Source organism: Elaeis guineensis, chromosome 9, assembly GCF_000442705.2.
Source record: "Elaeis guineensis isolate ETL-2024a chromosome 9, EG11, whole genome shotgun sequence".
Taxonomy (NCBI): domain Eukaryota; kingdom Viridiplantae; phylum Streptophyta; class Magnoliopsida; order Arecales; family Arecaceae; genus Elaeis; species Elaeis guineensis.
In genome coordinates this window covers 98,710,330-98,738,096 of record NC_026001.2, presented here as the reverse complement: position 1 = coordinate 98,738,096, position 27,767 = coordinate 98,710,330, and the positions used below count along the sequence as shown (strand labels likewise).

Sequence of the window (27,767 nt, the reverse complement as noted above, 5' to 3'; positions counted from 1 at the left end):
ATAGTGGGCAATGAAGGCATGAATATCATCGCCCTGCTATACCTTGTAGATCTCCTGGAAAATGTCATAGAGTTGCTGCACGTAGTTGATGGAGGAATACTGAGTCCGGAGAGTATCCCAGATCTTTTTGGCAGTTTGTAGATAGCACACGATAGAACTAACAGATTTTTCCATACTGTTAGTCATCATGTTCATGATGATGGCATCATCATGGATCCATGTGTCATAAGTCGGATCTGTAGGAGGATCGTGGTAATATGCTTCAACATGCATTTGCCGGTGAGGAATCTTTTGACTGTGAGAGACCACCGCATGTAGACCTATCAATTTGGGTTGGGTCCGTCGGATTGGCCTACCGCGCCATGTAAATGGGGCTGGTTGGGTTCATGTTTTAGCAACTCATTTAAAAACGGGTTAAATAACCTGCCTCATTTGACTTGCAGGTTGTGGCGGGTTTGGAGCAGGGCGGGTCGGGGCTGGTTGGCCGCCTCTTTTTTTTTTAAGTACCGAAATTACTCTAAAACTAAAAGAACTAAGTAAATTACCCTCGAGTCCCAACTCCCAAATCTGAAATCAAATCCCGAATTCCCAAATTTGTTTTCAACTTTTTTGCCTGCGTCTGCATGAGAAAGAGAGGAGAGATCGAGAGAGCTTGAATAGGACCACAAACAATTTCATTTTATGATAATTTCATTTTATAACTCTAAATTTGAAGAGGACCACAAAGAATGATGCCTGGCACTTGCTTTGAATAGTTAAGACATAGAGTTAGAGTCTTTGACTTTGTCATTGTGAATGTGAATTGAGATGTTAGATTTTGATATGTTGATTTGAGCTCGGATTAGATATGAAATTCTGTTTATATTGCTGTTTTATAGTTTTTTTTTTTTTAAATTTTGGCGGGTTGACTCATTTAACCCGCAGCCCATGGTAGGCTGGGTTGGGTTGGGGTTTTCCCAATCTGCCAGTTGAACAGGCCAGCCCGCCCTGCATCGTTTAGAGGTGGGTTGTGGCGAGTCAGGGCGGGCCAGCCCGTCTTGATAGCTCTAACCGCATGTAGTTATCGAAACTATTGAGAGTCTCAGTGGTAATGTGGTAACTATTTGGTTTGAGATCTGCAGAGAGAGATGGGATGGATGAGATCATAGTTGATGTAGTGGATGATGAGAGCGAGGAATCCATCAAACCTTGCTCGGATACCATGTAAAGTATTATAGAGAAGGAACAGAATTGTTATGTCATTTCTTTTAGCATCTCAAAGGATCTTTATAGGCTACTACATACAATGTACTTGGACACATACTAGATACAATGTACTTGGACACAAACTAAATATGGTGAGATCTTAATATACAGTTATAACCAAATATGGCTATACTAAATATGGTTGTAACCAAATATCATTATATTAAATATGGTGAGATCTTAATTAATTACTCTAACACAAAATCCAAAATTTTCAAAATCCTCACCCACCTTGCTCCGTCCCGATGCTTGCCTTAGTGATAAACAATTGCAAAGCCCATTATTTTTTTCAAGAATGGAGGTACGAGGGAAGAGTAATTTCTTTGATCACTAATACAGAGTTCACGATCATCAAGAGTTCTGGCATGTACGTGGGGCAAACTAATGGAGCTAGGAGGGTTCAAAATATTAAGGCACTCTTCTTTAAATTTTTCTTCCACTCATAATAATGAGGAATAAGATTTCGAGGGGATTGCTTAGTGGTTTTCTGAACATATTGCTTGCCTTTTTCGTGGGAACCCAAAGCAACCGAGTCGAGTAACCCTTGTTAGTATCTGATGATGTAAAAAGGACAAATTGAAAGGAATCTAGTGCCAGATGAGGGTCACCAAACCTTTTGGCTTTGTGTTGTTTTTGTCCCATATCCTAAATTAGAAGGTTAACCAACCTTCAGTGAAGCCATAATGATCCAAAGTTCCAAACCAAGGTTCGCGGATTCGATACTAGAACCCGTGCTGGCTGGCAGACAGTATCGGTCGGTACGGATCCGTACCGGACTGGACCGGCGCGAACCAACATTGGGAAAGGAAGCGAACCGGGAGGAGAAAAAGAGAGAAAGAGAGAGAAATAGAGAGAGGGGAAGGAAGAAAAGGAGGGAGGGGAAGCCATTGGAGAGGCCGCCGGATGATGTAGTCCACATCAAAACAATGTGAAGCTGGTAATGGATTAGCCGGTTTCACTGTTTTTGTTTTTTTTTAAAAAAAGTTAAGTGAAGCTGGCAAACTGAATGTCGGCTTCACTATTGATCATCTTTTTTAAAAAAAAAGGCGACGAAGGAACAGGGGTAATAGCTCCTATTTCGCGGATGTGGCTCCATCCCTGCGGTTTCCGCCACCCGATGGCCTGGTGGCCACCTGACAAGCTCTGGTGGCCCCTTCGCCGGCTGCGCTTCCCTCCGGTACGTCGCTCCCTCCCCTCTCTCTCTCTCGCATTCGTTTAAAAGCCCTATCGGTGATGGTCGAGTCATGGAGGCTTCCACGGCCTTCCAATGGCCGCAGCGGGCCACTGCTGGAATTTGGCGGCGTCTGCTCTTTCTCTTCCTCTCTTTCTCTCTCTCTTTCTCCCTCTCTTTCTCCCTCGGCACTGGCATGTGCTGTTTTCCAAGCCAGAACTGTCCCGATTCCTCGCCGGTCCGGTTCGGCACGCTGCAAACTATTCGGTTCGGGACGGTTCTGAAAACCTTGATCCAAACAATTAAGAGTTTATTGTCTAATATTTGCTGTTTCAACAAACATATAGAATAATTGGTTTGCTTATGCTTAAACTTTGTTCGAAAGAGCAGGAAGATCAGTCATTTAAAGAATAGGTGGTTAGAAAGTTACAGTAGTTATCATGCATGCTTGAACTGTAATTCTACTTAACTATTTGCTGACTAAGGATTCATGGACACTTTAAAAGAATTAGAAGGATGGGTTTCATAGATTTCTTTATGGCTTGTTGACAACTTATAGTAATATAAATTTCAGAAAGAGGTAGAGCAAAAAACCCTGTTAGGGATTAGTATGTTTTTAATACTAGACTATACCAGTCTGTATGGAGCATACCATACCAGACTGGTAAGGACTGGTACTCAGTATGCCTGCTGCACTGACCCTTGCTGCCGTACAAGCGCTGGTATCGATATTCACAGCCTTATTTCAACCATCTCTCCTCCCTGGTTCTCTTCTTAAGTTCTTAAATGCTGTTTTAGATCTTGGGCATGTGGCTGGTTAATCAAAAGCTGCTTATCCCTAAATCTCTTCCTTGTGTTCATCCATACGTCTTCTACTATATTTGAAGGTATACCATGTCCCTCGCACTTGAGGTCCCTTTAGCTTTGACTATATAATATTCCAACATCAAGTGCTTGCTTAACATCCGAAATCTATACCCTTTGCATTATAACATGCAGCATGCAAATATCTTGGATAATTTGTTAGCTTAGTAGGTGGCATTTAGGTTAAGTTTCAGAACAGGACCGCTTCAATATTGTTCTGCATACCTTTGTTCAAATCACACCTATTTGATTGTTGCAAAGATGAAGAATAAATGGAACACAAATTGTAGAAAGTCCTTTAACTTAGCATGGTGTTTTACTACTCGCTATGGGAACAAGTAAAAGAGTTTATGGGGAACTACTGGCTACCGATTTCCATGAAGCCAGAGTTTGGAATAGCAGAAGTCAGCTGGCTGTGTTTTAAGTTCTTTCTCATGCATTTTAATTGAATTTTCGTTCATTTGCTTTGTTTTGAATACCATATGGCCTTATGTTTCAGAGTTCTTATGTTTTGAGGAGAAATGGTGTCTGTCGAGTCTGAGAACAAAGATCTGAAGAGAGTACATAAGATAGGGTTTTGGTTTGGAAGTTTATGAGTAGTACTAATCGACCATGAGAACAAAGAGCATAACAGAATGTATTCTCATGCCAAAATTGTTCTTTTAAAGCTACAGGTGGAGGAAACTTGGTTACATGTAAAAGTGAACACAACAGCTATTATCAGCCTTTTTCCTTTCCCTCTTTGTAGAATGAAAAATTAGAAGTGCACAACGTTGCTAATAGGACTAGGAGAAATTAAAAAATTCAATTTTTAATGATGGTGAAGATTGAGTTTGTGAGAAGTTTCAAAAATGCTTTATGAAAATACTATTTGCTTGCTCTGAGAACTACTTTATGGAAAGTTGGATTATAATGCTCAATTGCCATCCGATGGAGGGATGAGGTGTTTGATGGTTGAGAACACTTATCAAAAATCATTTATGCATTTCACATTTCTTTTGCTTTGTGAAGAACTCCATGCAAATTATTGGTGTTTTCATTGAGTTTGTTGTTGCATTATTCAGAGGCAAAATACTTCAATCAAGTATTGGGTCTTGAAAATGGGACGTTAGAAAACCAGGTATTTCAATGGATACCAAAAGTGTTTATTGATATTTCTATATATATATATATATATATATGTATATGTATATATATGTATGTGTGTGTATGTATGTATGTATATGTATGTCTGTGTATGTATGTATATGTATGTATATGTATGTATATATATGTATATATGTATATATATCTTCTTGGGCTGTTTTCATAGTTTGACATGCTTTTTATGACTTCTTTTCAACCTAACGCAACTCAAACTTTTTCATTGGAGTTTGGAATGCACATTGCTGATATTTGTTGATGGTAGTTCCTGCCTTAGACTTGTAGGAGACTTATTACAAGGATCAAGACTAAGCTTCTCTCTTTTATGCTGCTGATAAGATTCATAAAGATGTACTGTGGTGTATATTGTTTGTAGATGTTATTTTGATTGATGAGAAAGAAAATGAGAAGTTTAATGCTATTCATCTAAGTATCAGAGGATATGGTACAACAAATACAGAAATATATGGAGTATAGTTTCTGGGAAAACAAAAAACAAGGACGAGGGCCTTATCAAGTTTGATAGTCTAAGACATCTTATATTGATCGGTCATCTAGGACCTCCTGTGCAAGACAATGGAAGATAGATAAAGACATGTCATATAATTAAAGCTGGTTTGATGAAGTGGAAAAGGTGCTTTTCATGTATTATATGATTGACTTATAAATTGGCCCTTTAAAGAGGAAGCTGTAGAATGATATCAGAGCATGTAATGTTGTATAGCTTAGAATGGTGCAAAACTGCACATAATGATGTTTTGAAAAGTCAAGATTGACCTATATCCAAAGAAAAAAAGGGACAAGATGGACATAGCAAGAATGATAATGCTAAAATGGATGTGTAGTAAAAGTAGAAAGAATAAAGTGTTAAATGAGTATATACTTGAGGAGCTATAGAGTGTGCGCAAAGTAAGGATAAAATGATGGAGAATCAAGTAAGTTGGTACAAACACGTGCAATCGGGGGGATACCTTGATCTTGGTTGAAAGATATGGGAAGAGGAGGGAAAGTCAGGTAATAGGAACAGAAGTCGTGAAAAACAATATGGATAAGCTGGAAGTGACATTAAGACCAGCCTGAATAGGAGACCGTGGCAATTGATGATTCATAGAACTGGGCATAAATAGGGGGCACGAGACTTGATGCTTGTCGCCATGTTTTGTGTATCTCTACCTGTTGAATTGGTTGCTATTCTTCTTTGGAAGAGAGAGGGAAGTTGTAAGGTGATCCCATGATTTGTTTGGGGTGTGGATGATGGTTGTATCAAAGTATTATGATTGAGAATCCTTGGGGAGCGATGTTAGGGAAAGTTAACATCATTAAAAGATTTGCTATTCTGCCTCAAGATGTGGCCATGGATGCAATTATGATTGTTTCTCAATGATGATGCCATCTTAATCTTTTCCTCCATACTTTTGCAAATAATATTTCACTTGAGTTGGGGTTGGCTGGATGAATACGGTGTGTGGGGGTGTGGTTGTCTCTAGGGGTGCAAAGAAGATTAAGGGTTCTAAGTTTGATAACATAGAAGATTTACTTTGGTGCTAGGATTGAGGTTGGGATGGGCAATCAACTTGTCATTGTATGAGTGTAAACTAGTGACTTAGAAATTTTGAGTTTGAGCTTGGTAGTTGTTTTTGGAGGAAAGAAACAACATATCATAAATTGTACATATTTGTTTGACTCATTGGTCACCTCTAAAATAAGTACGCTAGATTTACCTAGAGTGTTGAAAACAATTGAAGATTGCTTTGGGAGACAGAACTCACAATAACAAGTATTAGGCTCTAGATTTACCTTATGAGCCTCTTGAACAAGTTTGAAGTAGCCAAGGTGTGAGTCTAGTAGTGGGATAATAAGTGACAGGGTCACAGGATTATCATTTTTGACTATCAATGTTAAGATTCCTTCTTAATTCTGACTTAGAAATTGGTTGTTGTTTCGTAATCGAAGTTGTTTTCTTGTTTTAACTTGTTTAAAAGTCCATTGCTCCAAACCCTGTATTGGTAGGCCAGAATTAAACTGTTTGGTGTGTTTGATGTTGGTTTTATCTTCTATTGCAGAAGCGGTTTTCCTTTATATCTTTGATGGTTGTAATATTGTAAGAGGTGGCCACCGTTAGGGCCTAGCTGCCTGGTCCGGTCTCATATTCTGTTTGACATCCTAGGGAGTGTCAAAGCAGGTAACAGGGACTAGGCAAGTCGATTTAGAACTATTTTTAAGGACAGTTAATCATACCGTATCTCTGTCATGCTGGATTTACTAATTCTTGTTTCCTCTCAAATGCATATTGATTAGTGATCATTAGATAGGGTTGCTTGTTGCATTAAATCTCCTAAAATGTTTAACAGTATTTTATTGATTTATTATTGATTTTTTATACTATGTAGGGTGAAATTGATATTTTACTAGTTACCAAGTCAGCTGTTTTCTGAATTTGTCTTTGTTCATTTACTTTGATTTGTTTCCAAAGTACTAGTGTTACTTGGACATTTCCAAATTCTTTTTTCTTTTTTGACGTGTTTGATACTTGGACATTTGGGATGCTTATGAGACTCGTTGACATGCCATACCATCATGTCATGTTGTAATCATCATTATGCAATCCACTTTTGGCACTTCTTTGTTAAAGTTATCTAACAAAACAATTAGCAAGAATTTTATCAAACTTCATGAAACTAAGGAGCACAGACAAGGAGCTAAGTACTGCTGGTTCGATATGGTACCACACCACCACTGGTATCACACTATTCAATAGACAAAGGTTGTTGCTACGGGTGTAGGATGCTATTGACCTATACCAGTTGTGTACCAGTAGTCCATATGGGCTGTATTGTTCATGTACTGGTTGCTTTTTATTATTGTTGGCATTGCTTATCTCGGTCTATCTCAACCATGTGGGTAATATTACTGGTATTGTCCTGTTCCAGGCAAAACCAGTACAGTGCTTGGTGTCGAAATTTAAACCTAATTATTCATATGCTATGTCAATATGTATTTACTCATACTAGATATGTTGTGTGCCTGCTAAGCACTTGGACACTTGAATACCCATGTCCATGAATTGCAATGTGAATTTTTGTTTTACATATTTTATAATTTTAAATTTGATTTTGATGTTTTAGGCATGATTTGCCTAGGTGCATTGACTCTATAATGTAAATGCTTGCATACCAAAGCTGCTGCTGTAGTTACATTGGTCAAAGGCTATGCAGAAGTTTTCTGATTGCAATTTAGAAGAAGTAATACAAAAAAATATGAGGATCAAAGGGAAGAAAGTAGGGGGAGAATTTGCATTCTTTCACTCATCATCAAATCTTGCTGATGACATAATAAGGCTTACTAATGTTTAACTAGGATACTTCCTGTACTTCCTCTCTGAGAAAGAAGTAATAAAAAAGAAGCAGTTCAGAATCTTCAGATACTTCTGGACTTAAAATTAACAAAATTTGTGTGTGTGTGTGTGTGTCAAAATCAAATTGAAACATCATCCTAAGGACTTGACTTCTTTTTTAAACCAACCTAGACCTATAGTATGTAGATAAGGCTAGCAGATACTCGAAGTAAAGACTCTAAAACCACTAAAAGGTGTGCTTATTGTTGAGCATGAAAATTGTAAAAACCTATAAAATACGTACCCTATCTCTTAATGCTAATTGAATAAATTGTTGGAATATTTACATTAATTTAACCTAAGTTTAATCTAAATCTAAGTTATATCAGTTGTTAATTATAACACTGAATGATTGTTAAAACAATCAGTTGCGCTTTGCATGTAAATGATCTTCTCTCAGATTTAGGGCTAGAAAATGAGGTAGACATTACACACGTGTTTGCTTCTCACATAATAAATTAAAATACTGAAGCATTAAACACAGCCAGTTAAGCAGTTGAAAGTTATTTGTAAATAACCTGATCTATATTCTCATATTGTGAATAAACAGAAACTTGATCTCGTCAGTCATGCATTTTTTGAAAAAAACAGAAGAGATAAGGTTTTGGTTATAATGGATGAACATAAACATAGCTTTTCAAGAATATAATATCTCTAACAAGGTGGAAAACTATAAAAATAAATGCATAGTATGTCACTGAAGGTTGTCTTATACTCTCATGTTGATCAGTCAGATTATCGAGATAAGAGGGCGACTTTTTTCTTTTTTCTTTAAAAAAAAAAAATCTGTTTTTAGCATACTATGCACATGTACACGCATGACATTTTGGGTTGTATAGCAGCCTGAAAAGAAGTGAGATTAAACTATAAATGCACATGTTTTCAAATCCATTTAGGTTATGTATTAATGTTATATCAATCAATGGATTAATTAACTGAATGATTGCAGCATTGCATGTTATATATTCAAGTGGAAATCACCATATGATCTTTCAAACTTCTCAATGAATTAAATGGTTATCAATCTATTTCAATGGTAAGCACTGTCTAGCCATTTAAGCAAGCTTTAGATGTTACTGTTATCTGCAAAATATTTTGTTATGTTATAAGTTTGTTTCCTTGTAATGCTTGACTCTTCCTTATTAATACATCAAGCCTAGAGAATTAGATATTGTTGAATGCAGTGAGCTAGGTATTGGAGTATTTCATATATTTAAACATGTAATAATGTTGCTTTCTGTTGATGTTGGTTATTTTTTTTTCTGTTGCTCTAATGTTAAATCTCTAGGTTTTGGTTATCTCTGGATTATTCATATGCTTCATTGACAACATGATGCAGGCTATAGTTACGAATCATTTGGTATTAAGGGGATGTTATCGCTGTCTTACTCTTGTTGTTTATGGAAACACTGCTGAAGATCTTGGACAATTTAACATAGAATTTGATCTTGATACTTCTTTGGCAAATGTGGTTTGTTCTCCATCAGAGGCGAAGCTTGAAGACCTGCCACCAGCATTGCACTCGGCTAAGATGACATTTAAGGAATCCATATCTTCCCTGAAGTCCTTGAATTTTCTGTTTCCTGAGCTTGACATTCCAGCAGAAATGAAACAGTTTTTGCTTTTAGCTCTTAAGATTTGTCAAGTTTCTGATCATGAGAATACAATTTCTAAATTAGCAAGTTCTGTTGTATCAGCTGTTTGTTCATATGCCACTGGTAACAATAACAGCTTCCCAGTCTATCGGGACCAACAGTTGCTGAATGGGTTCAAGGATAATAGAAAAGCTTCCCAGCAATTTATTAATGTTCTTTCTGAGGCTAGAAAAGAGCTTGTTGAACTCGATGAAAGCCATTCTGTAATGAGGGTTGCTCGGTCAATGGAAGATGAAATTACTCTCGGATCAGAGGCTGAGTTGCCTACTTCTAAACTGTTAGTTGATATGTTTAGTCAATGTTTTCCATTTTTTGGGAAATTTTCAGTTGATGAGCTAGCATCGCTTCCTCAGGTACATCCATTTGGTTCACAAGTATCTTGGGTTAGAATTTTGTATGTTTGATCAATGGAAAGGCATGTCCATCTATTTCTTTTCCAGATTTGTGATGTATCTTACAAATATTATTTCTTACAGATGAAAAACATGGTTCTAGCATGGAACATTGTTCTTGTCCTCTGCTCTTCACGAGAGAGTTGCTTTCATTTTGTTGATAATGGTGGAATGGAGCAAATTGTTGATTTATTTTGTTATGAGGCAAAAAATTCTACAGCTATCACATTAATATTGCTTGGTATTGTTGAACATGCTACTCGGCATGGCATTGGATGTGATGGATTTCTGGGATGGTGGCCACGTGGTGATGAGAGTGTTCCAGTTGGTAACAGTGAAGGTTATTGTTATTTACTGAAGCTGTTACTGGGAAGGCAACGTCATGATATTGCTTCTATTGTAACCTATATCCTACACCGTTTGCATTTCTATGAAACTGCCTCGAAATTGGAGGTTTGTTACTACTTGTCAAAAACATTGATCATGCGATTTATGACATTTTACTAGCTGCTGCCTCTAACCCTTTGTTTTTTTGTCTGCAGGCTGCAGTGCTATGTGTATTGGCTAATCTATCTTCTGATTTCCAGATTAGTACTGATGGAATTGAATCACTTGTTGCTGCAAATTCTAAGCTCAAGCAAATTCTGGTTAGTTCTGCATTGATCGCTTTTGTGGTTAGGGCTGCAAATGGGTTAGGTTGGTCTTTGGATTTGTTTGAACCAGAGGCAACCTCCAACCTGTTTATGAACTAGACTCTTTCAGGTTAATGATTCTACTTCTAGGATACATCAAGAATGTTGGGTTAAAATAGGACTCATCTATATCAAAGTCTGTCCCTTATTTTTGGAATTCGGTTAGAATTGGTTTGGGTATGAATAATTTTGGGTTTAGGAGTTTTTTAGATATTCATAGTCATTAATTATATTACATGACAAATCTCTGATGCGGGTAGTAAGAAATAAAGTATGTATCCAACCTATAACTGAGCAATTGCTTAAGTGCCAATTTTGAGAAACACTCGTGACAATTTATCTCATTATAAATCCAGCAGAAAATTTCGCATTGTGGGTCAATGTGATGTCATGTAATGATAAACAAAGCACTATACTACTTAACTCATTGCAATGCTAAGTGATCCAAATAGAGCCTGCATATTGGCTGTAAATAGAGCGATTCCTTCATAGTGATAATAAATAATTTGTTCGTCATGGCTGTTCAATAACCTATTTACTGTATTTCAGTTGACCATACATTTAGTCTGCTCATTGGGCAGATTTTGCATGTACGTACAAGTCATATCAAGTATGGTTTGGTTGAGGGGGCTTCCTGACTCATTTGGTCCATATTTTTGCTGGAGTATGGTCTTCTTGAGTTGGGAGAAGGTTTGCAGTTATAATATGGCCTTGTTCGGCTGGGGGCTGGGTTGGACCTTGGAAAGACTAAACTCCTTGTGTTTATGTGTGTTAAGCATGCATCTAATCCCGTGCATGTCTATGTGGACATGTGTGCAAGTACTTGCATGTGTACCTGTTTTAATGCTTGTGTTAATTGCTATTTTGTATCCATATTTCTGTGCAATATTTTGCTGACAAGATTTGATGCAGAAATTGATTAATATGTTTGGACCAATTGAAGATTCTTCTCCTTTGGCTTTTGCACAAAGATTATCTATTTCAAGCCAATCAGAGGGTCTGTTGTCTTACAAAGCAACTGTCAACTATATTAGAACATGCAAGTATAGTTTTGCTAGATGGGACATCGACACATATTTGTTATCTCTACTTAAGGTAATCACGCTAATGTGTCTACTGTCTCTGATTCCTGCATTTTGAAAAGGCTATCTACCCTGACTTGTCCATGAAGTGTGGAGACAGCTTGAAAGCTTACTAATTTGTGACAAATACCATAAATTCAGATTATAATGTGTGTTTTTCCCTAAAGTTCGCCTTGGTTAAGCTTAATATTTTCTTGTTCAATGCATTTGTACTTTAACATGGCAAATTCTCCAAAAGAAACAACTTCATTATAAAATTTTTAGATGTAGATAATATACCTTGTTCTATTGCTAAGGTGCTAGTTTTAATTAAATCTAGATTAAAAATACAAGCCTTTACTTGATTATGACGAGTGTCATTTTATATAAGAAGTAAATGCTTTTATAAACATGAAGAGATTTAATGATTACCATTTGGAGAAAAAAAGATTGCTTCAAGCACCTCTATAGTACGATCGTGATCCTCTCTTGATTTGGTTTGCTAGCCTTGAAGCACCATGGACCAGTATCCTCTGAAACAAACTTAGATTTCTACCAATATTGGAACTGCATAATTTAAAATACCATTTGAAACAAACTAGATGACGGTTCAAAACTTAGACATGGAATTAAAGTATCAATAACGCTGACAGTATGTTGAATGATGCAAAAGTCATATGAAGTTCAGTTCTTCATGATAATTCACAATTAATGTGGTAGTATGTATGCGCTAATCTTCATAATAGTGCACTAATTATGATTTGAAAGGTCAGTATATTGTGGATGCAACATGTTGTTCTACTGTGCTATCACTTTTCATGGTAGTTAGATCATCCATGTGATAATTATCAAATTTTGAATGTAGACTTGATACATCTTTACAACTACGAATTATTATGTGTTTGAGAATTTTGATGTCAAGTTTTGTTTTCTTTTTTATCAATACAAGTGTGAAATAAATGTGTGCATAATCATTGGTTTCTTGTAATTGAAAAAACAGGAGCATGCAATTTGGATCACTTGTGGAAATATTTGAATGATATTTTAGTGTAATAATTCGTGTGTTAAAAGTGCTGTTTATATAATCTTGGTGCTGTCTAGTTTCCTAATAAACCGTGTTCTTCCTTCAACATTTTTGACAATACCATCTTGAGTATCTTCTATATTTGTAGTAGAAGGAAGAGTTCTAGAGGGACACAAGACATTATCATTTCTTGCATGATTAAAAAGATGATGCTTGCAGGCAAGTATAAGAGAGAACATTATGGAAGCATGTGAAAATTGCACATTGAACTGGAGATGACAGGACATGCTTACCTTAATCAGTAGGCCAGTTCCAATCTATTTATGTTGGCATTGTGGATCTCAGGATGATTAATGGGAGTTCGATAATGTTTTTTGATTGAATTTTTACTTGAAGTAGTGGTATCAGTATGATCAACTCTTTGAGATATAACTAGTGAAATAATCAAGGTTTTCAATAGTTGCAGGAACCCTATACCAGTTTTCCATCAGAACAGTACATCATTGGTATGATACTGATGTAGATGTTGCATACCGAGATCGAGAGCATCAAAAAGAACAAAAAGCCATCCATGTTGATTGAGATGGTCGGTAGTGATTGATACTGATTGGTGTGGACCAGTATGGTTGGTATTCACTAGTCTTACTGGTTTTGACATCCTTGCACCTGAATCGGTGCTGGTTCATGTCGAAATGGTTTTGATATTTACGACCCACCAATTTTTGAAATCCTTGGAAGTAAGTGTAGCAATATACAATTATATTATGTTTTGTTGATTATGAAGTTGTGGAATTTGGATGGACCAGATATCATATTTTAGGAAATAGAAGGAACAATGATATAGCTTGAAGGTATCTTAACTAGTTTTATCTTTTGAGTGGGGTTTTTTGGCTGTGAAATGATGAGAGAATAAACAAAACAAGATGGTACCTATGGTATTGTATGGAATCTCTTGGATGCTCAAGTTATTGCATAATTTGAGATCTTAGAAACATTAATTATCTCGGATGCTGAAGTTATTGCATGATTTGTGATCTTAGAAAATAGAAACATTGATTATACATGATTTTTAGAGAATAAATAAGGATCGAAGATGGAAGAGGGATTTATATTTTTCCTGGGCAATCAATATCTAATTTAATTCTATTTCAAAGCTTCACCATCAATGCAGTGTAACAATGCAACTTGGATGTGCAAAACAAAAGCTAATATTGTTCATGATTTTTATTAAGCTGATCAAGAATTGTACTACATTTGATTTGGGTCCAAGACTAGGAAGCATGGATACTTAAAGTCACATGCTGAATTTGCATTGGAGTAGCATATACTTGTCAAATACTTATCGGATACGTGTTCTATAACTGTGCTAAATGTCCTAATATTCAAAATTAAAGGAAACTCTGGATACTTCTACGATACATGTGTGATACTTTCCCATACCTCCAAAAATAATTGGGAGGGTGTTTACATTCACTTTGAATGTTAGCCTTTAAATGGTGAAGCTTATAGTCTATGATGCTAATATAAAATTATGAAGTATTGGTTAGGGTTTATGGCTTTGAATGACTAAATCATAAACTTGTAAAGGTGATACTATTGTATAAAGTATGGACTATGCCATTTTGGTAGCCTATTTTGCTTTCTATATGCTCTTTTATGTATATACATATACATATAGATATATAAGGTTTCAAATCCCGTAGGGTGGGGCTGTCTCGATTTTCCCATGCAATGGGATGCATTGCTATCCCACCCCGTCTTAACACTTGGGACGAGGGATGTCCCAAGACTGGCCAATCAGGAAGCTGGGAACATTGCGGGAAGGTCTTGTCTTGACATTTAGGATGGTACACCATCTGGTGTCCCATGGGACATTCCATCAGGGCTCAAGTCCTTATATTTATGTATATATTGATGTATCCTAACTGTATCTTATCCTACTTTCTGAAAGTTTGTCGTATCAGCATATCCATATCATGTCATATCTATGTCTGTGCTTCATAGGTCCAGGATGAGGGCTTGGGCAGCTGGACTTTTGTTAGATTTCATATTTTTATATTGAAGGACCTGTGAACAGATATACACATATTAAATGCATATATGGTACCTATAAAACAATCTTATATATAATATATAATATATTTGTATATTGACTTATATAACTACAGTCATAAAGGATACTATATGCTTATATAGGTACACACTATTTGGCTTTGCTGAAAAAGTTTTTATACATGCTAAGAATAGGTCATTCTTTAGTGGGACTTGCTGTGAATTCTTTGTGCTGTATATATTGTTGCATATGTTTTTCCTTAAGCAAACAAGGTAATGCCATCTTTGTCCTTTCATCAAGGTCCTAAGCATGGCTAAATATTGCTTATCATGCATTGATGGATTTTTTATATTGTTCTAAGTCTTTTGCTGGTTAAAATCTGTGCACCTATTATGGTTCAATATATACCATATAGATTTTGATTTTAATTGCTATTTGGAATAACTGTATGCTAAATCATGCAATTCTTTTGATTGGCCTTGTCGAAACAGGAAAGAGGTTTTTTTCCTTTGTCAGCTGCATTGTTGTCATCTCCTGTACTACGGTCAGCAAGTGGCAGCACAGCAGACATGTTTATGGAAATTTTCACATCCATTGAATCCATACTTCTCTCTCTCCTTTTCTATCATTCAGGTCTTTTTGTTGATTCTCTATGTGTTGATTCTCCATTTTCTAATGATAATAACCAAGATGACATCAATAAAATCTGCTTTTTGTTTGCCAGGCTTATTGTTCTTACTTGTTCAACCTGACGCAACTGAGCTCATAATTCTCTCTCTTCGAGATGCTGAAGATACAAGTAAGAAAGAATGCATGGCTCTTCGACAGGCAGCTGTTTTTTTGTCAAAGGGATTCTTCTGTCATCCGCAGGAAGTTGGGATGATTATAGAGCTCCATCTTAAAGTGGTCAGTTTATATTTCATACATACATAAATATATACATGTGCATTTATGTAAACATGTATCTAGAACTAAGATTTCAAGTTTTTGTCAAAATCAATTTGTTCGGTAGCAGAACTGAGCCATGATTTTCAGTTTTGCTAATTGTGATTAGTTTTGGCCAAAACTAACTAGTTTTTAGTTATTTCAGTTCGTTTCAGAAAATAATCATGCATGCCAAGTACGTTGGTTTAGCTTGTTTATGTCAGTTTGAGAAAAATTCTTTACTTCAAGTATGTTTAGGTAATAGCATCAATTTCAAATCATTTTTCATTCTTTTTTTTTCTTTTTGAGTTATAGCAAGGGATTCTAACTCATAGTGGCATTTTGTCGATGTGAGTTACTTGTTCAAGTAATTCTAAGATTTCCAAGTCTTATCTGTTATTCACCCAATATCAGTTGAGTATCTCTCAATAATTTGCCATAGCCATAACCATTTGGCCTTTACATAAATATCTGGGTTTGGTTTTATGGATCATGATTTACCTATTATTCACTTTTAGGGAAAACTCTGATGTTATTCCAAATTTCTTCATATCCTTTAACACAACTCTATCCATGTTTCTTTAGGTCTTTCCTTCCCCCTTCTTACAACCTTCAGCACAAACTTAAGTACCTTTCTTTATTGGAGCCTTCTAAGGTTTATGTTATACATGTCCATACCATCTCTGTTGATATTTCCTGATCTTGTCCTTAAGTTGTAGAAATCTTATGGTTCATAATATTTTCATTTCATAATCTATTGTTCTATATTTACCACACATCCATCTTAACATGCCCATTTCTACCACACTTGGCTTCTTTTCATGTGCTTTCTTCATTGCCTGGGACTTTGATCCTTACAACATTATGTGCATTACTACCATGGATTGCCAAACCATCTCGAATCGGATGGTTTACGGCATGCCAAATTGGACTGGCGGCTGGCTGGCATGGTTCTGGTAGTAAAAATGGGACACTAGGCGAGTGGAGAGGAAGAAGGAAAGAGAAGAAAAGAGAGAGAGGGGATATGGAAGAAGAGGGAGAGAGAGAGAGGGCTTTCGGAAGTCACCGGAGGGTAGCTGGGATTGCTGCACGCATTGGAAACCGGAGGAGGGCAAAGGGAGGGAGAAAAGGGAGGGCGAGAGGAGGAATTTGGAGGCTGCTGGAGGTCGTCGGAGATCTCTAGAGGGCCGATGTGGCCTCCCCACCGCTGCTGAGGCTGGAGGAGGGGCTCCTTCCTCCTCTCAACTGAAACAGGGGCTTCGGCCCCAGCTTATTTTTTTTGCGATTACTTGTGTGAAGTTGGCAATAGCTGCCAACTTCACTCGAAAATACCAAAAAAATGGAAAATCGGTGAAGCTGGCTTCACTCAATATCATCCCAAAAAAAGGGGACGAAATAGGGGCTTAGGCCTTTGTTTTGTTCCGATGCCTCCGGGCCTTTAGTGCTCTTGCCGGGCCTCCGAAGGCCTTCTCTCTCTCTTCCTTCTCCTTTCTTTCCCTCTCTCTTTTCCTCTCTTTCCTTCTCGCTGCCCCACTCCTCACCGGCCTTCTAGCTGCCTCGGCGGGCCTTCAGTGGCCACTAGAGGCTCTCTCCCCTTCTCTCCCTTCCCCCCTCCTCTCTTTCTTTTCCTCCCCGCCCCATTGTGTAGGTTGGAGCCCCGGTATGGTTCGGTTTGGGGGCATACTGAACCATTTTGCCGGCCGGCTGGCCAGCATTGGTTCCGGTTCCGGCATGGTGAACCTTAATTGCTATTGTTCTATAAATTCTCCTTTGAGTCTTTAAGGTATGCACTTAATGTATTATCTTCACATCATTTTGTATAATAGATCCTGAATAATGAAGCTGGTCAACTTGTGTTATCTTTTGTCCATCAGTCTTCATTTGTATTACATCTTCATTTTCATTTTTCACTAAATTTACTTTTCCTTGCTAGTTTTTAAACCCTTATCTTGTAAAATTTTCCTCCATAAATCCAAATTTGTATATAATCTAGCTATCTTTTCATGCATCTGTATTATATTATCTGCAAGGAGTATACATCACGGTATATCTTCATAAACATTAGTAGTTAGTTTATCTAAAACCAGTGCAAAATGATATGGTTTAGTGTTGATTGTTGATACAATATAGTTGTGATTGGAAAAATACTTGTACCATAGTACTCACATTCGTTAATGCCCAAGCATGTATTTTTTAAATTATTTCAATATGCCATTTGGGTACACCTTTCTTAGAACCCAACAAATTACTTTTCTTGCTACCCTATCATAAGCTTTCTCTGATTCAGTAAAGGCCTTATGTAGATCTTTTTCCTTTTCTCTACATTTGTTTATCAATTATTCTTTCCCATAATTCCATAGAGTGGTTTATAAGTCTTCAAAACATATATATATATATATATATATATATATATATATACAAAAAGAGGAAGATTTGCATGTGTGTGTGTGTGTGTGTTAAAATTATATATATGTATAACGAGAAAGAGAGACTTTCTCAATATGTTCAAATTGGCAGCTAGTTGATAATATGAATGAGTGAAGCAGAAAAGATGAAGAGGTTAGGATTTCTGCATATAATTCATATTAATCAGAATTTTAAATATGAGATAGAAACAAATTGCTTTTTATTCAGGACTGCGATTTTTAACTGCATAAGAATGCTATTTAAGTATAAGAAGCATTTTGTGAAAAGTAATTGTATAAGATTTGTTTTGGGTCAAAGTTTGAAAACATTGAAAGCTATTTTGGTTTCAATTCTATGAAATTGTACACTTTACTCTTTTAAGTATGAACATACTTACAAATTGTATAATTAAATTCCTGTCATAAAATTGAACGTCATATTACCCTTTAAATTGATGTATAACATGATTTTTGGACATATTAATTGGTTTAAGCATATTTTTAATTTTTAATTTCAAACTTTTAGTTTGATTTTTTAGTTTCAGACATTTAGTTTGAGAACAGTGATACAGCAACACCATACATTAAATAATTCCAAAGGAAACAAAATTAGACCAAAATTATGTGATATACTCTTTCTTGGATTTTTTTAATTTTTCAATTATTTTTCCTAATTTTACTTTTTTCTTGATTTTGTGGACTGAAATTCTGAAAGTCAGAATGAGAATATTAAACTTGCAATGGAATCTAGAACCTTGCATACGGTGTACCATACATGCATATTTACATTAATAAGTACATACAGACAGATGGGGATGGATTTTGGTCCTTTCATCCTATGTGGTTCTTCTACCTATTTGTTGTAATTTTGCTTCACTCTAGGGGACTGCTATTGATCGCTTGCTTGCAACAACTTCTCATTCTGATGAACTTTTATGGGTACTTTGGGAGCTTTGTGGCATTTCCAGGTAGATTGATCTGGCATTATATTTTGTTTTTCAAAGTTAAATTGCTTATGAAGCATCTAAAGCTGATATGCAGGTCTCATTCTGGTCGTCAAGCATTGTTAACTCTGGGCCATTTTCCAGAGGTATTGTACTTGATGCCTAACCTGTAGGAACATCATTAACTTTTTACCCAGCTGTTGTAGTTTACATGATTATGCTCCTTGATGTTACAGGCAATATTGATCCTTCTAGATGCATTGCGTTCTTTTAAAGAGATAGAGCCAAGTGCTATGAACAGTGGTAGAGTATAAGTCAATTTTTGCTACAATTGTCTTATTAAGTTCTATTGCTTCATTTTTTTTGGCTCCAGCTTGGTGGCTCTTTGTTTAATCTGTGCAAATACTTATTAAGTTATGAATTTCAGGAACTTCTCCGCTGAGTCTTGCCATCTTCCATTCAGCTGCAGAGATTTTTGAAGTCATGGTCACAGATTCAACTGCATCTTCTCTCAATTCATGGATTGGGCATGCTGTAGAACTTCATAAGGCTTTACACTCTTCTTCTCCAGGGTCCAATAAAAAGGATGCTCCTACAAGATTGTTGGAATGGATAGATGCTGGTGTTGTTTATCACAGAAATGGGGCTATTGGGCTTCTTAGATATGCTGCCGTTTTAGCTTCTGGTGGAGATGCTCAACCTGCAATTGATGTTGAGAATGTTGTTGGGGATTCAACCAACAACTCTGATTCTCAAGTTGTGGATAATCTTCTTGGAAAGTTTGTCACTGATAAGTACTTTGATGGAGTCGCACTCTGCAGTACCTCAATAGTTCAATTGACAACAGCATTTCGAATTTTGGCATTTATTTCAGAAGATACAGTAAGAATGTTTGTTTCAATGTTCAATTTATTTAAATTTCTTATGTTGACCTTTTTCTTTTGATTTTATACAATTTCTGATCACCATTTTGTTGATGAAGCCTGTGGCTGCCTCTCTTTTTGAAGAAGGTGCTGTGACTCTTGTTTACATGGTGCTAGTCAATTGTAAATTTATGCTTGAGCGCTTGTCAAACAATTATGGTGAGTTCTCCATCTTTTTTTGTTTTATTTGACAAGTACCGCTTAAGCATGTATTCCTTGATATAACTCCATTCGTGGAGGGTTTGCATGCCATCTTTGAACTTGCATCTTGCTGCCTCTGCAATTGATCATGGATCCTAGCAGTTGTGTGCTAACTATGCCTCATTTGAAGTTTTGGATGTTTGTCATATGAAAAGGGTGGTAGGTTACATAACAATTGGAAAGATCACATACAAGTTATCAGATCATGAGGCCAAGGCTGATAATCATGATTGTCGTTATGATTATGTAATACTTATCTGTTTGTGTTTTCTCATTTTATGAATTTGGTCTTTATTGCCATGACACAGATTGAGATAGATAATCTTCTCTTTCATGCTCTGAAATTCCTTTGACCTCTACATGGTTGGTATGCATTGTTTTGGTTAGAGTTTCCTCACACTTTGTGCATCAGCCAATGGAGTGACCATTGTATTATGGGAGAATGCTGCCAAGCAACTCTTGCAGCGTGATGTTGAATGTAAGGCTGTCTTCGACTTGCTGTGGGTGGATTAGATTAAGGTCCGCTATACTGGTATGGAGACCCATATCGGTCAGCAGGCGGTATGGTATGGTACTAGTTTGGTACTATATTGACATTTGGTACGTGATGGTGTATCCATGATTGGTACATCATTTTGATCTTTTTTTTAGTTTTCCATTTTTTTTCTTTTCTATATTTTTTGTGGATTTGTGCTTAAAAATTGTATTGGTTTGTTGTCCAATTTGTCATTTTAACCTTATTTTTTTAATCATGAAATGAGATTGGGACTTGTCCATCTGATGTTATTTATATACAAGCAAAAACACACAATACAACAAATTGAATTGATTAATATATTAAAAGTACAGAATACATGCATCTAAAATCTGGTGGAGTATTGATGTGATCATAGACGTCAGGATTATAATAGTACTTTGGAGGAGCATTATGCTATTTTTCCAATTGGTCTATATTCCGATAGCCTCCATGATCCTTCTGGGGTTCACTTGATAGCTACTTTAGGAGGACCTATTTGTCAGACTCTAAGACGACTCTGGAATTGGCTATCCAAAGATGCCAATAGCAAAATCCTACTCTAAAGATGGTTGAGGGTATGTAGGATGGTAACCACTCGAGTCTGATGCTTGAAATGATCCATATGCATATGGGTCATATGTTGTTAGTGTAGATCGGGTCCAATATGTGATTTAGAACTAGATATGTCTTGGGCCCTATTCTATATGCAATTTTTATCTACTATAGCAGCATCACCTCCCGAATGACCATGAGGAGCCCATGTTCTGTATGCACTGGTGTCCTTGCGGGCTCTACTAAATCATGCACCATAGTCTTTATTTCGTGTGGTTTGTGTAAACTTGAAGTCATTGGTGAATTGAAGATCATCTTAGGGTTGTGAGTCAAAATTTGGTGCCCTATGCCCCATTACCAACCTAGCCACCAGATGCATTAATGGACGAACTATCAGATTGAATAGATTCCTCCTTGAATCTCTCCAAAGAAGATCCAACTACCTTTCTTTTGTCTTTCTTGGTGACCAAAATAGTTGCGTTCTTGCTTTATCTTTGTTGGGCGGATTAACTAGGCTCTCCACCTTGATCAGACCAGATACCATGGTGGCCTCTTCTCAGCATATCTCGATCGAATTGCTGGGAGGGTGTCTTCGACAAGGGGCCGTTTGATGATTGGCTCCCTTCTAACTCTTATGGTTTATTGGCTAGAAGTGAGTGTGGAATTGTTGGTCTGCTTATTGCTCTGCTTATTGCTCCGCATTCACCTTAGCCTCTTTAGCTATGAAACTAGCTTGTTAAGAAGGCGATCTTAGCTTATCCAACTCTAGTTTTTGTTACTAGTAGGGGTGCAAATGAGTTGAGTTGCTTGCGAGCTACTCGAGTTCGACTCAAGTGCAAGCTCCACTTGACTATTATTGAGCTCTAGTCGAGCTCAAGTAGCTCGAATAGCTTTTCAAGTCGAGCTCGAGTAGCAAGATACTCGACTTGAAAGCTCGTGAGTTTATTTGAGTTTATATACTATTTTACTGTTATTATTCGTAATATATATATATATATATATATATATATATATATATATCTCAATATATATTATTAGTAGGTTGAGGAGCTTGAGCAATCTCAAGTCGAGTTTTGAGCCTAAATATTTTGAGTCAAGTCAAGCTCGAGCTTCTAGCTATTTGACTCAGTTTGGTTTGATTGCAACCCTAGTTGTTGGCGTTCAATCTTTGGATCCTGTTCAACATGCAGAAAGTCATTATGGAGTGGATCATTGTACTTCAACTTGATTTCCTCTTCAATGCACTTCTTCCATAGAGATAGATTGTAGTGGATGTATGCAAGATCATTCAACTGCTTTTACATGAGATGTTTTTTTTTTGTTATGGATGAGAGTGAAGGTAAGCCAATTATGCTCACAACCATTGGAGAAGATCGTTTGTGAGAGGATTCGGATCGATGGCTAAGGTTCCTAGATGACAAGTCGAAGTGGATCTACCATTCAGATGCAAAAGTATTCAAGAAAAGTAAATATTAGATACAACTAAGTATTGATTGTATAATATCTAAGTAAGAGCTGTGGTTCATATCTTAAAATACATGGACTCATTTTCTATTTGCTTGTTATAGTTGTTGAGCTGTGGAAACTGGTCGAGCCCTCCCTAAATGTTTTCATGTGGAAAAGATACATCATATATGTTATATGATGTCAATTATTCACATGAGTTTACAAAGTTGACAAAGTTAACTAGGGGTGCAAATGGGTTGGATCGGATCGGAGTGATCTCGATTTGATCCGGTTTCTTCATTGGGTTTGAATATTGGACCCAAACCTAGCCCAATAGAAGATGGGGTCGGGTCGGGTCCATGATCAAATTTTTTGACCCAATGGGTCATTCGGATCTAGTCGGATCCATATATAACTCTGCCCCAATCCATGAAATGCAGATTCGGTTCAAATCTAGATCAGGTTTGGATCGGATCTGGATCAACCTTAGCTGAGGATGAGGTTGTCAAACTTGGATCGGGAGATTTGTCAGAAGATCACAGAGGCCCAAGGTGCGATAGGGTGGTCGATGAGGTCTTGGAGCTTGGTTTGGAGGTCGGCATGGCCACCGACGGCGGCGAAGAGGCCGTTAGATGACGTGGCTGGAGGAGAGGTAGTCCATTGCATGGTGGCCGAGGACTGCCACAGCCATGGCCCATTCGTCATCAGACCACACTATGCGAACCCACTCCCATCCCCATTCCGTCTTCATCCAAGGGAAATTTAGGCCAAGAATAACCCCAAGAAATTCTTAAAGCAGTTCAATGATCTCCCAAGGTCTCCTCCCCACTTTCCAAGATCTCATTCTTCGATCAAGAAAAAAAAAACAAAAAAGAAGCAAAACAAAATGAAACAAAACCAAACCAAATCAAACTAAATTAGAGGTAAAACTTTCTATTCCTTCTCTCTAGATCTAAATTTGAGAATAAAAAGCTTTTGAGATGAAATCCTGGCGAGATCCGGGTGTGAGGCAAGAGGGGTTTGAGGAAAGAAAGAGGACGATGGGGGAGAAGGGTAAGTTGGCGAGGATTTTGGTCTTAAGTACTCGTGTGAACACCTAGCACCTCAGTTTGTGATTTGCAAAACCATAGGAGTTGGTTATATAAACAAAGAATGGGCGAGTTGGTTCGTCACTGAGCTGGTTCAAGCAGACTGGAGATAAAGAAATTATATGTAAAGCTTGGGTTTAGTGATGGTAGGCCCAGTGGGTTGCAGCTACATATGCATTGTTAGGTACGTGTGGTGGAGATAGAGCATGTGTTGGTGGGTCGGAGTGTTTGGTATGTTCAGTACGTTCTTGTTGGTTTTGGGTTTGGTGGACTTGGGCCTGGTTCGGGTGAGTGTTCAGGTCCCATACTAGATTCGGGTCAGGGTGGGTCGGGTGATTTATCTTAAGATCCAAATTAATCCAAAAATTTTCACGAATTGGGTTGGGTTAGATTGGGCTAGAATTCAGTAAACCCAGATCCGACTTGGAAAATGGAAGGGATCCAATTTTAGAATTCAACCTGGCTTAATAGGTCCTTTAAAATGGTTCGGATTGGGTCTATACGGATCGGGTTGGTTTAGGTCATGGGTTAACCCGATCTATTTGCACCCCTAAAGTTAACTCACTTCTTCCAAATATAGGGTAGTGACCTTTGGATTAGGCTCCATCTTATAAATAACATTGTGTAAGGCAACCTAAAATTCCTTATCCATATCTATCCTAAGGATGGTGTACTGGAACCTCAAATTTAGTTAGTAGGCTTTTAATATAGTTTGGAATTGATTTTGTGTAACAATTGGACTCAAAACACAACAGTTTATGACGAACAGGCATGCGAGTGAAATTATCTGCTAGATACTATTTCTTACCTATTTGATAATCCTAACCATGGTTGATGGTGTTAATATACTCCTGTGCATGCTTGGGATTTGCCTCTCTGTCTCTAATTTGGGCTTTCGCAACTGTCATCATGTGGTAGAGGAAGCCCATCTGGAGATATCTCTCACTATCCACTGCCCTTAGCATTCCATATAATGGCTTGATAGCCTATACAATCTTGTAGGTCCACTGCAAAAATTGTTGGCTTGTCACCAAACCCTCCATCTAACTTCCCTCGATGCTGACTCGAGCATATCTGCTCCCTTGCGATGTGGTACTGATAAATATTTGACATAGGCCTGTTTTCTTCTCAAGGAGGTTATCGAGTGCAATGTAGTTCATCGCGAACCGTGTGATTGTTGGCTTGAAAATGTTATTCCGTGTGTACTTATCAAAGCGAATACCCATGTGTGGTTGTAGATGAACCATGTGATGGACTGGGTTGACTCCATGACCAGCTTCCCTCTGTGAATCTTCCTGATGTCCATCAACATATGTAGTATATGAGGTTCAGAATATATCTGGCTGTTTGTCCACCAAGTTCTCCCCGATGGCTTTGCACTATGGGCCATTATTATTGATCCCTAGCATGATATTTTGGTCTTCTACTTGATTAGTTACCTCATCCATCAATTTGAGGATGTACTGAGCATCATGTACATGGTTGGAAGCGTCAATCGATGTGTGGAAGAAAGTCTTCATGTCATGGTATGTTAGAAAGTTGTTGATGCTCCACCTCCACTTGCTGGGGCCTGTCCAACCATTACTCATCACAATCAATCCATATGTGTCCCACTTAGGTTGGAGGCTATCTATTTATGCAAGTTCTCTTTATTGTTGTCCAGTATATCACTATACATATCACTTGGCCCTTACGGATCCACACCTGATTCGACACTCTAGATGGAGGAGATGGTAGATCGATGGGTTGTATTGTCTGCCACATTAGCCAGGATATAGTTAAGGTGGAACCACAATGCAATGGCTCTCCACATGTCTTTATTCTTATCCTTGACTAGTATAATGTTTATTCTCTATTGCTTTGAGACTTCAGTTTGGAAGGTGTGTGAATCTAAATTGTGAATAGTGGCCTCCGGCAAAATCTCCTTGGATGCCTTCTTCCTTTTCCTGCTGTCAAAGGCCCGAAACATCGATGCCAACCGTCTGCCACCTCTGTTGACAACCTCCCTAATGGAGGTCCTTGTTAAGTTCGGAGCCCTGATGGTTCCAGAATCAGAGCTTGACTCGTACTGAGAAGGCCTGACCTAAAATTGAGCCCCGTGCTTGGCAATCTTATCTCGCTGCCGCTAGTTATCTAGACTCGTCTGGATGATAGCTTGAATCTACCCCTCCTCACCATAAAGTAGACTCCTTAGTGCCCTTTGGATATTTTGAGTGATATGATGGTGGCTGTGCTGCTTGATATTCCACAGTTGCCCTTTCTTAACTGAGTTTTGCTTCATTGCCTTGACACTGGCAGAGTACTTTATAAGCTGCCGAACCTCTTGCAGACTTTTTTGGCACACGAAGATGTCGGGGTAACCACATGCTAGATGCTACTTCAATCTAGTTATCCTTCTCTCTTAAATTATGTCACACCACTTGCACCTCCAATGGTGTCGGTTTGAGAGCATGACCCCATGATCCCAAACAAAGTCATGTTCTAGGTTCTCCTTCGTGTGGATCCACTCATGCAAGTTTATGGAGCATATTTGAAATTATCTTAGAAAAATAATCAATACATTTTTTACATGTAATATGAATTTTTTAAATTCCTACACTTCATTATATAATTTTTAATTTAATTTTAATTGATAAATTAATATTAAATTGAAAAATATAGAAAATTTATAATGTAGAACTCTAATAGGAATGTTGCATATAATTTTATCTTAGTGTCATTATTTATTTATTTATTTATTGAAAATAGTTAATTTTCACTATAATGCAAAAAATTAGTATTCTACTTAAGAAAATACTAATGAATTATTCATTCGTAAAACTAATTTTTCAATAATTTTTTATAATTTATATTTTTATTTTATATAAAAATTAATTTTTAAATATAAAATATTCAGAAAATTAATTTGACCTCGAATCCATGTAGCACCCTATCAAGGATGTTGCATGTATTTTTCTTAGCTCGTTGGCATGCACAAAACACTGCATACTTTTCAAATTTATTCAAATTTGGTCTTATGTGATGACGCGCATGATCATGCCCGAACGTAAATAAACTAGCACCAAATTTTGATAGAGAGTAGCATACATACCTTAATCATGCTACTAATTCTATAATTTTTTTGAAAGTTATTTTAATTTTTAATTTTTAATCTGAAAACATATTTTTAATTTTTTTTAAATGTAGAGTTAATAAAAATATATGATTTTGATGGCATTGTGTAGATCATCCATAGATCTACACTATATCATGAAATCATGCCCAAATCAAAAAATTTAGCATGACCTATTTTCCCATTCAAATGCTGATCTGCTGTCTCTAAATAAAAAAAAAGCTTGAAACTAGGAGGGTGAGAGGTATTTTACCTAACTTGAGCTTCGATCTTGCATGAAACCAGTGAAATTCAGCATTTTTAGGGATTTTTCTAGATTTTTAAAAATATGAGAGAGAGGGGTTGGGAATCCATGGAGGGCCTTCTCGGCACCTCCCTCTCAATTAGTGATAAGGGGGCATGGAGCCTGAATTGACCCTGTAGTCATGTGATCTAGTCAGTTCGTACTTGCACTGCTGTGAATTGCTTGGTTTGAGCAGTTCACTCCATTTTTTGAATGAGGGATGGAACCATTCCGATTCGCTCTCAATATGATTCGGTACGCTCCGAACCAGGTAGTTCAGAGTAGTACAATGAACTTCGGTAGGCAATTAAATAATTGTTCTTCATCCTTTTCTTCATTTTGTGTTTTTGGTTTTGATTTTTTTTTCACTTATAATTTTTCTTGAGGTTTATAATGTTCTATTTCAATCTTATGTTGTTCAAGGGCTTGATCAGCATAGTATGCATGTTTTGTGCCATGTCATCCAGATGGGGGTGAAAGTGAGCCAAATATTATCCATCCTAATCCCATTTCGTATTTGAATCTATCTGGATATGGATAGAAATTTGTTTATCCAACTAATATTCGTATCTGCATCCATATCCATCAAAGAAAAATAGATATGGGTATGAATATGGATAGAAAACCATCTGATCCATATTCGATTCTACTTGTAACCATATTATCATTCATGAACAT

The 27,767-nt window shown here is 37.1% G+C and overlaps 1 protein-coding gene across 2 annotated transcripts in view; it reads left to right on the top strand.

Annotated features, from left to right (window-relative positions):
* The window catches only part of LOC105033403 (protein virilizer homolog), a 100,286-nt gene that overhangs the window by 25,340 nt on the left and 47,179 nt on the right, over positions 1-27,767 (top strand). For both annotated transcript variants that reach the window (XM_010908178.3, XM_019846634.3), the window contains exons 5-15: positions 9,157-9,825; positions 9,949-10,317; positions 10,407-10,511; positions 11,469-11,651; positions 15,186-15,327; positions 15,419-15,600; positions 18,906-18,991; positions 19,065-19,113; positions 19,204-19,270; positions 19,395-19,849; positions 19,950-20,049. In XM_010908178.3, coding sequence (XP_010906480.1) covers positions 9,157-9,825; positions 9,949-10,317; positions 10,407-10,511; positions 11,469-11,651; positions 15,186-15,327; positions 15,419-15,600; positions 18,906-18,991; positions 19,065-19,113; positions 19,204-19,270; positions 19,395-19,849; positions 19,950-20,049 — 2,407 coding nt within the window. The remainder of the gene's footprint in view (positions 1-9,156; positions 9,826-9,948; positions 10,318-10,406; positions 10,512-11,468; positions 11,652-15,185; positions 15,328-15,418; positions 15,601-18,905; positions 18,992-19,064; positions 19,114-19,203; positions 19,271-19,394; positions 19,850-19,949; positions 20,050-27,767) is intronic.